General features: G+C 38.3%; 1 protein-coding gene across 4 annotated transcripts in view; it reads right to left on the reverse strand.

The window, feature by feature from the left end:
• SHANK2 (SH3 and multiple ankyrin repeat domains 2) overlaps window positions 1-15,506 on the reverse strand; it is a 315,788-nt gene that overhangs the window by 220,824 nt on the left and 79,458 nt on the right. For 2 of the 4 annotated variants that reach the window (XM_065065546.1, XM_065065547.1), the window contains exon 14: window positions 1,490-1,540. The exons of the other annotated variants lie outside the window; for them this stretch is intronic. In XM_065065546.1, the coding sequence (XP_064921618.1) occupies window positions 1,490-1,540 (51 nt within the window). The remainder of the gene's footprint in view (window positions 1-1,489; window positions 1,541-15,506) is intronic. 4 annotated transcript variants of the gene reach the window in all.

The following is a 15,506-nucleotide window of genomic DNA, read 5'->3' on the forward strand; positions in this document are numbered from 1 at the left end:
TGAATGTCTCTCACCAGGAGTTTAACTGACTTCAAACTTTCTCCACAATACAGAAGCAAATTCTACTATAATACAACAGCTTTCCCATATTATTTATTCCTCCAAAACATACCGTGCAAGTATTTAAGAAAACAAACGATGTGAGTTATGTCTTAACACTCTTGATGGAGAAAGTATTGGTTAATTCATCCCTACTGATTTTAAAAGAAGCTTATCTGGCTTTTAGCCTTGCCTTGTCTTGCTCTAACATGTATTTAAGTTCTGGAAATAATTCCTTTGATTCAATATCAAACTATTAGTCACGCTCATTTCTGAAACTCAGATGCACAAAGAGATAAAGTACAGTTAAAGCGACAGAGGAGCACAAGCAAATACACCTAAAACAACAATAAAGTATGTTCAACATTCCCTTTATACTTCTGATAATACTAAGGACACTGAAAAATCTAAGATTTGTTGTTCATTTACTAAAGTATTTGAAGCATTTTATGTTGAGAATTACTCTAAAATGGCTTCTGTCACTGCACCATAAAAAAATGGATATTCATATATCCAGATAAACAGACAAGACTACAAGAGCCCCTTCTATAGGCGTTCCCTGTTTAAACTGTTCTTGATAAACTTTTTACATGAATAAATCAGGTAAATTTGAGCTCATACATTCTACAACCATCTCCTACTTTGCAGAGCCCCTGGAATTCTGCACGGCTCATGCAGACACCTTGCAAACCTCAGGGCAGCATCAAGTCCATTGTCTCAATTGCATTCTAAAGTTAAGATCTTCAAAAGGACCTCTATGCCCAAATTCTGTTGCCTTTAAAGAAAAATTAAGCAACTATATTTTTAATACTTAAAAAAATTCCAACCTACATTGTTCAATGAAATTTGGAGTCTTCCTATTAACAACTGAATTGTAAACCACATTAAAATACCAATATACTAACAGCAAGTCACATATATCATACACTAAGAAATAATCATTCTCTTAAAAGAACCTGTAAAAAAAAAACAAAACTATCTGTATTCATACTTTTAAAATATGAAAGTGTTACTCTCAAACGTCTCAAGAAAATACAGTACCCCAGAATTCTGTTTGACACACTAACGGGGGATAATACAGCGTTTAATCATTGCTTATATGTATGTTTTTATATACATGGACATAGTATAAAACATACTAAGAAGAGATTATTCTATTAGTCACAATGAAGAACATCTTACACTAAAAATACTTTATTCCACCCATCTATGGAGTTCAGTGTCATCTGGAGCCCAAAATCTTTAAGAAAGACCCTCTTGATCTACCACTAATTTAAACCAGCTCAAGACAACAGCAAATGGGTCCATGAAGTCTTTCCTTATGGGAAAGCTATGCTCCTAAAACACCTCTGTGGTTCCCTGATATTCCTTCACCAGGAATAAGAGTACCAAAATCAGACCTTGCTACTGTTGCCCCAAAACAGAAAAATTACCGTGGTTTAACCCTTACCTGACAGAAACAGATTCCAGGGACTTCTACTTGGATATGGGAAGCAGGATCCTTTAAGAAGGGCAGGGAGCGAAGGCAACATCAAAAAGAAGTTAGGAGTCAGAATTGGATTTTAAGGGGGAAAATTTGAAAGCAGAAGCTTATGGAAGCAAAGCTCTTCTGATGGCATGATTTGAAAATGGAAAAGCAAAATGAACATTTTGAGATGGGGAAGCCAGCTGTAGCTTCTCTTAGTTTCTCCTACTCCGCTATCTCTGCCACTTTGCACATGAAACGAGACGAAAACGAGGTAATGCAAGTTAATGAAGAATGTTAAATGTGATTAAGGGCGGCAAAGGAGGTGACACAAGGTTTGGAAGCCTGGAATATCTTAGCGATACACCTGGATTAATGAGAAAGTCGGGGACCACTTGCTGCAGTGGTGGACAAGACACCAAAATGACTCCCCTCCCTGCCCCAGCAGCATTGGAACCGCAGAATCACCATCACAAAAAGATCATTTATCTTTCTGGAAAATTGCTTTCATAGCATGTTTTGCAATTATTTCAAACTTAAATGACATTTCTCAAAATATTTTTTCTCTTTTTCCTCTCTATTATTCTTCGGTTGTATTATGAGAATTCGTATTGTACAACAAGATACTAGTAAAAAACTAACCCTTCTAAGAATGTGCATTCCTGCCAAATCTTTCGTCTGCAGTTTTCAGCATCTTTACATCAAATACTATAAAAAGTCCACAAAATACTCACAGGACTGGTTTTGAGTATTTATAGAATTCTGTTATCACAGCTGTTGACCCAAGTCTGCTTTTAAATATTTGCACAACTCTGCCTTGTTTACTATACAACTTCTACTATTTCATGTGCGTTTCAATCTTTTATGAAGTATCACACTCAGTTTACTTTCTAAACATTATTTTACAATATAATTATCCACAATTCATGTCTTGGTGTCTGTAAATTCAAGGGATATTGATACATTTGGAAAGTTTCGAAAGGTTGTGTTTTGAAAGACTATTTTGTTCAGTCGCATGATTCCATATTTTAGGAATTTCTTTCTAACCACAATCCCACAGGACTTCGATTTTGAACACCACTTGCATGTCAGATACACCCCTGGAAGTTTCCATATTTCACATTTGTCCAGTCCAATTAAATATTTTGTTTAGAATGACCCACAAGTATCAGAGTTTTGATACTTTAGGGATCAAATTCTGATTTTGAATAGATGCGCCACAATTATAAGCCTAACCACAGGCAAACAAGAACACCAGCTGTGCTTTAATTTTCTAGCATTCTGGAATATAAAGGATATTTTCTAACATGCTGGAAAAGGACGAAAGATCTGCCTGCCCCAGGGACTGAAACGGGTGTATATTGAGATACTCAAATGCCCCGTAGTAAATGAATAAGAGAAAAATTTGAAGAGGCTTCCCTGCTAAATAAATCATGAGTGGGTTTAAGTGTTGCTTCAATTATTGCAGCATTCGATGTGTTTAGCTCTACCTATATGAAACATCACATATATATTATATTATAGAGAATTGCATGTATCTGTTCTCAAGGTCGCTTGTGCAGTAAATGATACTCCCGTTATCCCTTGAGCACATACTACAGAGTAAGAAGGAGGTGTAAGAAGGAATCAGTGTTGTGAGTCTATAAATCAAATTAACCTTAGTGGCAGAAAAATAATTAAACAAAGAAAAAAGAACAAAAAGAAAACCTGTTCCTGAAAGTTTTCCAGAAGCTTAAGCAGCAGATTCAACAAGGTACCATTGAAATCTTGAAGGGGAGTCCCAAGGAAAACAAGCTCGTCATGAAAACTGGCAACTGACTTCTTCATTGTGATAACAGGTATTCAAATGGAAAAGAGGGAAAGCAAACATTGCCAATATTTTGGCATTTGTAGGAGTTATCCAAAAAAAGCATCTCTAGGTTCTCTACAGCTTTAACCTGAGAAAAAAAATGCACATTAGTGCTGCAGAGGAGCTGACACACTTCATCTGCAGCCCACTCAGCCAAGGAACATCCACTTCTATACCCTCATGCATTATTCACCAGGAAAATCGAAATAATCTACCAGTGGTTAAGCAGCTCGGAATCCAATGCAAATCAAGGGGAAGTGCTTGAGAACGAGGATCATTCACAACCTGCTCCAAACTCCTGATGCTCCTCCACACCGCGAGTCTGGGGACTCGGGTAGGACCCACACAAACCATCACAACCCAGGCCCGGGGCTGCGGGTGTTTGGGGCAAATTACCCTGAAAATGGGTCTGTTTCTGTCGTGATGGCAAAAGCACTGACCTCTGCCCATGCCTTGAAAAGGAACTTGCTTTATTTATATTCAAGTAGATTCTCACACCCTCTCAATACTTGGGGGTTTTTTGGCACATAAGTGAGAAAATCTGACTTTTTCTTTTGTAATGATTAAAAGCCTGTGTTTACTGTAGCGCTGACTACAGCTATATTTATTCTTTATCTAACCATGAAATTTCAGATAGAGAATAGTCAAGCATAAAAACAAATTTAACGTTCTGTAAAACAGTTTTCCAAGGAGGGAAGAAGTTACCATTGTCACCATCTTCATTATCAATAGTAAGATTCAATGGCAATTACCTTACACCATGGTTTATGATTATTTTATTATCTATAGGAGTAAACAACAGCAAAAATTAAGATCAGAAAGAATAAATTAATTCCACAGTCACACTGAGTAACTAAAAGCCCAGTAGCCATTAAGAAGTTATACACCATTACTTACAAGCTAATGTGAATAGCAGAGGCATGTGTAATATTTGCAAGTTTATACAAACTACGCTGGACAAGTTTTCCATGAAATGTACATAAACCTTATAGTATGAAGTATTTCCATGTGTCTGAATTTATTACCATCGCCAGACACTCAGGCAGGTGTAAAATCCACACATTAATGTTCTATATCAGAGTTTAATAGCTTTAACCCTTCTGGTTTTAAGGACAATCATTGTGCTGTTTGTATTTGGGCAGCACAGTTTTTTCCCCACAGATTATACACAGCAAAATAGCTTGGAATTCGATGGAAACTGATGGCTGTTTTTCATAAAAGACATTTTAAATGGAAAAAAACCTTAGGTTGAATCAACTAGTTATTTGTTTCAACAACTGGTTGGACCCAAAAGTTCTGTTGGCAGCCCTAGGCCCAATCTCATCAAATTACAGAATGACAAATTATGACAAAGTATTCTTGTCGTAGCCATAAAATTAGAAAGTGTAAAATAAAACATTTTCCTCACTCCAGGTTGCAAAAAATAAATCTATTAAGGTCATATATTTTTGCAGTTCTTTCAGAAATATATTGGGCTGTCGGAAAGCCTAAGACAAAACCAAAAAGAATTCACATATTCCAGGTAAAATGAGAAAAATATGCTGTTGACAAAGAAGAAAATCAGACCAATAAAGACCAAGAATCACCTCCACCTAAAATTCAAGATGCAATACTGTTTCACTAAGAATTTGTCTGGTGTCTTAGGATATTCACATAATTTTTACATGGTTGAAAACAGCACTGACATAAAACACTATATTAGCAGCTCATTTTCCTCTAGTTCAGTTGTATTTCTCTTCACGCATTTTCAGTTTTGTCTATGTTGAAAGGTAAAAATCTTAAGTATCAATAGAGATATGACTTTGGTTTCAAGTGCTAATTGCACTGATTTTTCTATATGTCTGCAGAAAAAAAAAAGGGGGGAGGGGGTAGCCCTCCATGGTTTTATTTTATACATGTGTAAATCTTGACTCTGCGCATTCAGTTTTATGCAATTGAATGACATTCAGATTGGCAGAAAATACTCTTTATCCAATGATAAAGAAGTTTAATTACTGATCTGGATTTTATCATTTTAAACACATCTTGCCACGTCAGACATAAGCAACCTATAAAATGTTATTTAACCCAGAAATATGAAAGCTATATGAAAAGGACACCCTGTAGCTTTTATGGGATAATTATAAATGTAATGGCCCTATCATGAAACAAAAATGGTCAGAGTATATGTGGATTGTCATGACTAAACCCCATTTCTTCTAACTCTACATCTACAGAACTGTATAAGGGAGTTAAGTCACAGACTGCTACTTAATTGCTGATGATCTCTAATGAGTGTGTACCAGCCTGACACCCCAGGAAACAAATTTCTGGACTTGAATATTTTGCTTCTTTAGATAGTTTTAAACAGCTCAGGAAAATGCTGATCTTGGGTGACAAGGACTCCAACATAAGTTAAGGAACACACCATATTTTACCAGTGCTGTTCACTGATGGTCAAATGACTCCATAATACACCAGTGCCACCCAGTATCAGGACACCCTGCGTGCCCAGTCCCTCACAGGCACCCCTCATGGAGCCGAGATGACTTTGGTTTTCCCAAAGTCAAATCTCAAGAGTATTTACCAAGAAAAGAAATATATATATCTTGCCAAAAATCTGAGACTTCTTTAACATGATGTGATACTTGGCTGACTTTTCCTTATTGCCTGGAAGTGATTCAACCAGAAGAGAGAATTTAATCCTCCACAACATGTATTTTAATGACTCATTGTTTTCCTTTTTGTTTCTAGTTTCCACAAAGCTTAATGGACTTCAGCGTGATTGTTAAAACACCCCAAACAAAAAAACCCTTTACTTTTCCCAAAAGAAAAACCCAAAAACCAGAAGTATATGACAAAAATAATTTAGCTGTAACCAGTAAAGGACATTCTAAAATTAGAGCCTGTTGTGTTAGGGATGGTAACAGTGCCTAAGCCATATGCTGGTGTAATCTATAAAAGCCAGACACAAAGCTTATGTCAGTGTAACCTGCTGTTTCTGAAACCAGCATAACTGCTATTGTACATGAACCCAGTATTAATCAAATTATTTTAGCTTTTAATTTGCATATAGCACTGCATCAGTACAAACATTTGGATATCAGAAGCACGCTACAGTTTTATCTTCGGATGTCAAGAACGTGCTGTTACTAAATACTAACTATAACTAAATGGGGAATCTTTGGTTTTAAACAACTCTTTACTCACAACTTACTCCATTTTTTCACTTAGAAGTGAAGCAGGTTTTTTTAATCTGTGTAGACATTTTTCAGATGGCACAGGACAAGTCCACCAGCTGCAAGAAAAAGACTTAAAAGATTTTGTCTTTTTTCTTCTTCAAGAGGAAACCCAAACACACCCTAAGATAAGGCACTGGTCCAAATCCCTAATAATTTCTGTGGATTTTACCCAGATTTACACTTCTTTAATGCAGAACACGATTTGTCACTTGCATAACAGTGTTTAGACACCAGAAAAACTTCCCCCATCGATTGAACTATTTCCCTCATCAGCTGCCGCAGAAGAAACTGCAGAAAAATAAACAGAAGAACTGCCTGATTTGCAAAGAGGCAAGTTCAGGGCAGAGCAATTCCCGGGGACCAGCCTGCGGGATGCTGCAGGATGCTGGACCACAGCGTTCCAATCAAAGCACTGTCACCATGGTGACCAGAGCATCCCGCCACGCAGGGACCCCGTTCTCCGAACCACTGGCAACACCCCAGGCTTAATAACAAGCTCTCCATTCTTTGAACTTCCTATTATTTGCCTCGAAGAGGCTGATGGTCCAAAAAGGGGGAAACCCTAAACTAGCTTTCAGACAATTCTATTTTTTTAATAAGAAAATCAAAGTAAATCAACAAACAAATCCCAAATTCTGTTTGCAAATGTCACATACTTAAGTCCACCATCTAAATGATCTTATTAAGCGCTACTCCCTCCAAATCTCTGGACATGCCAAAAATCATGCTTAATGGCATAAAATTTCTGCTGGCAAATAACTTTTCAAATGTACTTTCTAAGATAATAACCTGTACTCCACAGAAGGATGACAAGCCCTGATAACCCACAGGGATTTTGACTCAACTAGATCTTCTCTTAGTTAAAAATACATACATATATATATATATATATATATATATATATATATATATATAAATATATATAAAAATATATCATCATCATCATCCTTTAGCGCAGGCACATGGAGAGAAACCTCCATCAGCTTTGGAAGCAGACCAGTTCCAAGTTTTAGTCAATAAATACAATGAAAACTATGGACCCAATTTGAAATCACTGTATCTTTGAAATTTGGTCCACCTTTTGAAACACCCTGTATATTAGGAATCTAAGTAATGTAAGTTTTCTTTCATTTAGCTGGAATAAAGAATGTCAGACCAGTTCTTATATTTTTCTTCTGTCTTGGTTAACTTCACATGTAAGAATGTGCATCTGTCGTTTACAAAGACATCTGAATAAACATTGTTATGCTAATGACTCATAAGCAAAAAAACCTACGCTGTCCTAAGTACAGATTAGAAAGGAAGAATGGCAGCAAGCTCTTGGGATGGCTTGTAGCTATTTTTAATTCCTAAACTCCAAACCAAATGTCACAGAACTTGTAGAACATGGAAGTTCAGAAATCCAATCTTAGGCCAACAACATATTTTACAACTGCTTGTAATTTCTTATTTGTCCTAATGCAATCTTTTCTTGGAGGCAGGTTAAACTATTAATCCTTTGCTGGCAGCCCAATGCCATCATAAACCACAGCAGATCTGCCAGCGGTTGCTACACAGCAGTATATAAGATACCACCGCACTCGCTATACTTGAAGTTTGAGTACTTCATATATTACTTTCAGAATTTACCACTGTTCCGCGCAACTGCTGTGCATGTAGTGGTGTGATAAACAGAGAGAGTTTTAATTTTGCATCATTCAAGCTCTGAAAAAATGCAGATTTCCCTGCAGAAGGCTGAAATTCAGCCTAGCTCTTTTTTAGGACAAGAGGCAAAGAAAGTACTTTCTTTATCCCAATAATCTTAGAGTTTCACATAAAATCATTGTGGGAAAGGAAAAGTCAACATGCAGAAACCTTAGCAGCTTCCTCAAACACCAAAGGGTTGTATCTTATGGGGGAATAGAAGTTGAATAACCAAGGCACAGAACTGGGAGAGCACAGGGGCACAATATAGAACAGAAAAGCTGGCACTGACAAAAGCAAAAGAAAAATTAGGAAAGGTGACAATGAAGAAAAGAAACATGACAGTAATCATGATTAAATGGAAAAATTATCTAAAACAGGTAAGGTGCAATCAGCTGAAAAAATTATAAACCCCTTATTTAGGGTGGAATTGGCAATTAGACAAATCCAGGACAGGATGTGAGTACATAGTAGTGATGCTGAAGAAAAGACTCAGGATGTTCCAGCAGATCACAAACTGACTTTGTATTGCTGGGCAGACACACGAGCTCTTTCAAACCATTCCTCAAGCCCGACTGACACCATATCAATACGTTAGTACAGCACCAACCTACGCTGACAACCCGCTTGCCTGGAGGCTTTCTGATGTTGAACAGGGTTTAGCACAAAGCTTAGCTCTGTGCCTTTCAGTTCAAGTGGTTTCCCAGCTGCTGCCTCTGAGCACATGCAGAAAATCTTTGAGATTGCCTTCAAAAGTCACAGATACACTTGGAGTCACGGTGCTGTAGTAAAAAGCAAATACAACACTGAGACACGTGGAGAGCGCTGTCTGAGGCACTCAACTCCTGGTACTCAACCACGGCATCTCATATAGATCAACCAGAGAGAGCTGGGGGACAAGAAGAGTGTCCAAAAGTCCAAAGGATCTACGTGGAAGACCAAAATGGGTTGGTTAGCTTAGTCTTAGGAACTTTTGCCTTACCGCTACGCTGCAAGTCATTCCATAAGTATCAACCGTATTTGAACTTGATTCAGAGAAGGGTAATGCAGCTGGTGAGGGGCTGGAGCACAAGTGTGATGGAGCAGCTGAGGGACCTGGGGGTTCAGCTGGAGAACAGGAGCTGAGGGGAGACCTTCTGATCTCTGAACTGCCTGAAAGGAGCTTGGAGCCGGGGGGGGCGGGCTCTGCTCCCCAGGAACAAGCGCCAGGAGCAGAGGAAATGGCCTCAAGTTGCGCCAGGGGAGATTGAGGTTGCATCTGGGGAACAATTTCTTCCCCAAAGGGCTGTGGGGCATTGGAACAGGCTGCTCAGGGCAATGCTGGAGTCATCAACCCTGGAGGGGTTGAAGAGATGCAGAGATGAGGTTCTCAGGTACGTGGGGTAGTGACAGGGGTGGGTTAATGGTTGGACTCGATGATCTTGAGGGTCTCTTCCAACCAAAAGGATTCTGTGATTCTGTTGCAGAGCAAGATCCCAGTCCTTGCCCTCTGTGGAACAGAGCATCTCCTCTCCTCCCTCAAGCTCCCTACAGCCCAGTTGACCATTTTTAAGACGGGACCACTGGCTTTAAGCAGACACCCCCAATAGATCATGTCCCTCTTCCTCTGGAGAAAAAGAGTCATCAGGTTCCTCAGCACCTCCTCACTTTCTGCAGATAACTGCTTAATACTGAATGCTAAATAAGAATGCCCTGGAACACCTGTGGATGAGGGAGAAAATTCCTCAGCCCCTGGTACTTAAGAATCCTTTATTCAGAGACCTAAAAGGATTTTTCATAGAATTATATGGAAATAGTCTATTGACCGATGAAATATAGCTAACAAAATGTGCTATTCCACTTTTTATTTTATTTGGTTTTATATGCACCATTTTCTGCCTTTAATTTTAATCCCATGCCCTCTCAGAAATGGAATCTCACAGATATGCCCTCCCCTTTATTTTCCTGTAATAATATCATAGCAGTTTTCCCTGGCTATTCGCGAACTCTTTGTTCCCTTCACAGCTTTTCCAAGTCACAGAATGAAGAAATATGTAAAAATAGGCCACAAGAAACTAGACACACTTCATCTGCACAGCAAAAATAGAGCTCTTTAGCACCTGGCACTCTCAAGAGTGTTAATGAAGCTGGCAAGATAAGCCATGCTTTGACCCAAAATAAAAAGCTTAGCCCTCAAAAGATGGATAAAGATAAATCTGAACAAACAGCGTGTCTTTGTGGGATATGGGCTACAGGGACTCTCGTCTCTGCAGGACCACTCACATAAGTGGGACATGGAGGAAGAGGGCAAGTAACACACATAAAACATTCATTTTAGGCTGCTAAAATCCCTGAGGTCAAGGTACACATGCACCTTGGTGCTTGCAATTCCACAAGTGCTACAGGTATTAGTGGCTCGGTGTTAGATCCAAAAAAGAAAAGGAAAGATAAAGTCAAAGGACAAGGCAGCAAAATGACACTCTGCACTTGGAAGGTCTTTTTCAGCAGCAACAAATAATTTCTTCCGGATAAAGAAATCATTTGTGCTAAATTATAGATTTGATAAGGCACATTGAAAACACATCACGGAATTTATGTTAGATTTTGCTATCTCAGATGTTCCAAAGAGACGTAAGCAGCTGTTTCCCCAGTAGCAAGTGTTCTAATACAAAAGATTATATCTAGAGAATGGCAATTTATCATGTAATTTTTTTTTATTATTTTCATAAGAGAATACTTCAGGAGGAGGAATAAAGTCCAGACATTTTCTTTTCATTATTTCCTTATTTCTAAAAGCCAAACAGCTAGGATGGTAGCTTTAAGATGGTATCTTTACCAGGGTACTGAAGTCCTAGTCTGCTGGAGTTGGTAGAAATATATAATCAACAGAAAACCAGAGATACTCCTACACACATACAAATAATACAATCTTAACGCTGTAAATCTTCCTGCCTCTTCAATTCAATAAATCTTTTGTTGTTTCCATTCAGCATGGATTTCACCCAATTATAGCCACTCTGCCGGAGAGTATTTACTCTGCAACCTCTTCTGAATCAAGATGGCATCACAATTCTGTCTTTTATGAGAAATTCTAAACAATTATTTCAGCAACATTACTTAGAAAATGGAGCAGAAAATAGTCTTTCGACTTCAAAACCTGCATATGAAATTGTCAAGACAGACATAGAAAGGATAAGGAAAAAAAAAATAGAACAGAATAGAGATTGTCTGATAAAATGTTGATGTACACCTGTAGGATTCCCAGGGCATGTAAACTATACTGGGCAGACTGGAAGAACTGGAGAGCACAGCCCAGTCTGGTACTTGCAGCTGTGCAGATGGAAAATGTCCATCCCTGTACAAAAATTGGTTTACAAAGGCTAGTAAAGAAAATTTTATCTAATTAGTTAACTTGGAAACCGAAGAAGTTAAAATTCTCATTCCTTAACAACATGTGCCATCCATAAATTCTGTCGCATATTACTATGCTTGGAAATAATTTACATTTTCAACTGTTCCTTAAAACACACAAAGCCAAATAACTCCAAAGCAATTATTTCTCCAATATCCTTAAAAACCAGTCAGGGTAACAAACAATGTACACACCCTCTAGGACCACCGCTGCAACTGGGGAGAACCATGGAAACCAGTAAAGACGACATCCTTCTGATCCAGCCACCCTTAGGGCTGCAAAATACAGAAGAATCATCTAAACCATATTTTTGTGTCAATGAAGTAGACATCTGGCAATGAAACCAAAGAGGCAAAAAGAAAAAATCTCCAAATACAAGTTAATTAAAATAGAGAGGGAGAGATGGAAAAGGTTCAAGTAGTCTCAATGGTCTTGGACTTCCTGGAAACTCTGTCCAAGATGCTAAGAAAATCTGATTTAAATACTCAGAAAAGTGTTTAGTCTGAAGAGAGATATCTTCCACGGTGTGATAGCCCAGGAGATTGAGATATAAATGGAGTAACAGCAACAGCGTGAAATATTGTGAACAGTGTGAAGTACGGTGTGAAATATTACACTCATTACAAAGCAGTGTGCTTCAAAGCCTGTCCCTTTATCAAGCCTCATCTATAATTTGACAACAAATGGTCTTTTAGGAGGATATTATTCCCTTTTAAAGAGACTGTATATTGCAAGATCAATTTTCACTAAAATTCTGACACAAATACCTTGTTATGAAAATCAGATTATTCATGAGATATTCAAAACAAATTACTACAGTGAAGTCTCAGTTCTTAAAGTAAATTGCCAAACCATTGTATATTAAATGGAAAACATAACATCAACTTAATTTTGATGTCTGATCTAGCTTGGAAGAAAACCAGTAAGTTTAGCTGTTAAAAATTATACAAATATAAATTTAGCATAAAAGAAAGAGGAGTTCCAAGTAAGGGAGTCACTGAATTGTAATAAATCTGTTCCAAATGGAGGATATTATCTGTTACTGAAAAGCCTGACTTAAAAAGGTTATTTGAACCAACCTAAAAGAAAACTATTGCAATCACTGTGCTCTTACAAATACTTAGTTTTATAGTCACACAAAGTTTTTCATTCATATAAATACGTGTTTTATATGGTTCACAATGTAATCAAGTTGCTCCTGTATTTGGAAGGCTATCCTAATCCAAATCCAATTAGTCCATGGATGATGCTCCTCTCCCCAAATGGGAGTTATATCAAACCTAATTATTTTCAATAACGTGGCAATTGAGATATACCCTGGCACATAAAAATCCACATATTTAGAAGTTACAAATCCACCCTTGCGTCATTAGTCTTCACTTTGTACTCTACTGGTAGCTTAATTATATAAAGGAAATTGGGTGCATAAAAAGGCTTTTGATGAAGTGCTCAGCATAAAGACCTACATTACATTGAGAGCATTGAGAGTTTCTTATCCCCCCTCTCCCCCCTTTTGTTTTTACTTTGGGAAACACAGGTATTTTCTTACCTGACTATTCTTGTCCATCTCTATTTTGTCCTCTTTTTTTTCTTTTTTTAAACTCTAGCATTTATTTCATGTCCTTTATCTCCTTTTCCTGTGTTCTCACCATTGTAAATGGGAGAACCAGAAATCCACGGGATTCTGCACACATCCATTTCTCAATTTGTCCTGCCCCTATTTTTAACCTGGCTTCACCGCTTGAAATCCCACATAGCGTTTGTCACAACCTTCGAGAGCTCTTGAGGTTCATGTTGAAAAACGATTTAAGAAAATACATCAGCTTTTCAGGAACACTACAATTCTCTGGGAGATGCTTCAAACATTTTTTCTCTGTATTACCCCTTGTTGGGCTGTTTCATATCTTCCACCTGCATTCAAGGCTCCCATGACTTATCATACAAGGTGCAGGACTTTTAATTTTCTGATATTGCCATTCAAACCCTTCTGTTTTATTAAACAGAGACCTATATATATCACAATTGAAACACACTGATCACAGACTGCCAAAGGGCATGCCATCTCTCAAAAAAAGCACAATTACACAAAGTCTCAGTATACAGATTTTAGTGGACCCTGAGAAAAGTTAGCAGAAATAGGAACAAAATGCAATAAGTCCATGATAGTGTCTTACATTCTGTTTAAATCTCCATTCAAGTTTTACCTCTCTAACAGCTGAGATCAGCTCCTTGTCGCTAAGAAAGGAGTGGATTTAGAAGAGAAACGTGGGCAGAGATGCAGTAGAGCTGAGAAGACCCAGCAATACTCAGGGTTCAGATGTTACAGCCCGACAAGCTGATATTAGAAACAAGATACATCTGTTTAAAGATGGGGTAATCAACACTAGGACAATTAACAAATGGATCTAAAACCATCAGACAGCAAGACTAAGATACAATTTTGCAAATCCCATTTACATTATTGAAGGTGTTTAACAAGACAAAATGTTTTTTTCTAGTTATAATCCAGTTCAAGCAGGTATTATTATAAATTCTGCAATCTGCACTAGGGAGAAGGTCAGACAGCATGATCGCATAAACCTCTTCCAGTTTTATCATTTATGCCCTGCAAAACTAAACAAATTTCAGATCCCATATAAACTCAGAAGTACTACTTTATTTTCACATCCCCTCAGCCTAATCTTATTCATTTGATAACCTGTTTGATATACAAAAATACATTCGTTTTTTGTCTCCAGTCAGAGCAACTATCCCTCGTATACACAAATATTTTTATTCCTACTGATTATGCTCTACAGCTTTATTTCGCTTTTTAATTCAGTGATTTGCACTAGTTCTGTACACAGCCTCTGACTCTGCTCCCTTGGATACAACCTCAGCAGTGCAAGCCAGGGAAAGATATTGAACAATAAATAAATAAAGGAACAAAAAAAGGCAATCCCAGTGAAAGGACCATGCCTTAGGGCACACCCAGCCTTTAAAGGGCTTGGGGAAGGTAACTGACCCTGCTCCCTGATGAAACCTCACTCTGATAACTGGAACAACACCAAAACAAAAGCAGAGCTCCCAGCCACGGGATATACAGGTCCCAGCCTAGATGGAGCAGAGAAGGTGAGAAATGAGTGGACTATGGAGCAGCTAGAAGCCAGATTTGGGGGAAGTGGGAGCTGGAGGCCCTAGAAACACTTCCAGCCATGTGGGTCTGAGCATGAAGATTGGAGCAAGAACCAAACATGGACCAGTTCTCACCCTTCCTTTCCCCTCTCCCTTTGCCACCCTTCCAAACATCTCAAACACCTCCAGAAAGAAGATGGGAATAAGTCAGTGAGTCCTGCATGACCTGCACCCACTGTTCAGACCACAGAGTTCTTCCCAAGACCAAAACTAACTCAAAGGCACTGAAGATCATAGAATCATTGAGCAGTTTGGGTTGTGAAGGGACCTTCAAAGCTCCCCTAGTGCCCCCCCTGCCATGAGCAGGGACATCTTCACCAGCTCAGGTTGCTCAGAGCCCCGTCCAGCCTGGCCTGGGATGTCTCCAGGGATGGGGCATCCACCACCTCCCTGGGCAATTTAGAGTAAGCCTAAGAAATCACAGGCAATGACCATGCACTACATAAACCTGCAAGACTTCACATGCACTTTCACATGATATGCGCAGAATACACCAAGGGTCAAAGGCCAAAAGAATAACCAGCTTCTGAAAGATTAAACTTTGCAACCAAACTAGTTACTGCACAATTCTGTAATAACTCACAGAAAGAAAAAAAAATTACGTGTGATCAAAGCGAAAAAGAAAACTACTGTAGGTTTTTTCAAGCTCTGTCCTACATTTTGGTATGTAATTACATTAACAGA

This window comes from Columba livia, chromosome 5 (genome assembly GCF_036013475.1).
Source record: "Columba livia isolate bColLiv1 breed racing homer chromosome 5, bColLiv1.pat.W.v2, whole genome shotgun sequence".
Lineage (NCBI taxonomy): Eukaryota > Metazoa > Chordata > Aves > Columbiformes > Columbidae > Columba > Columba livia.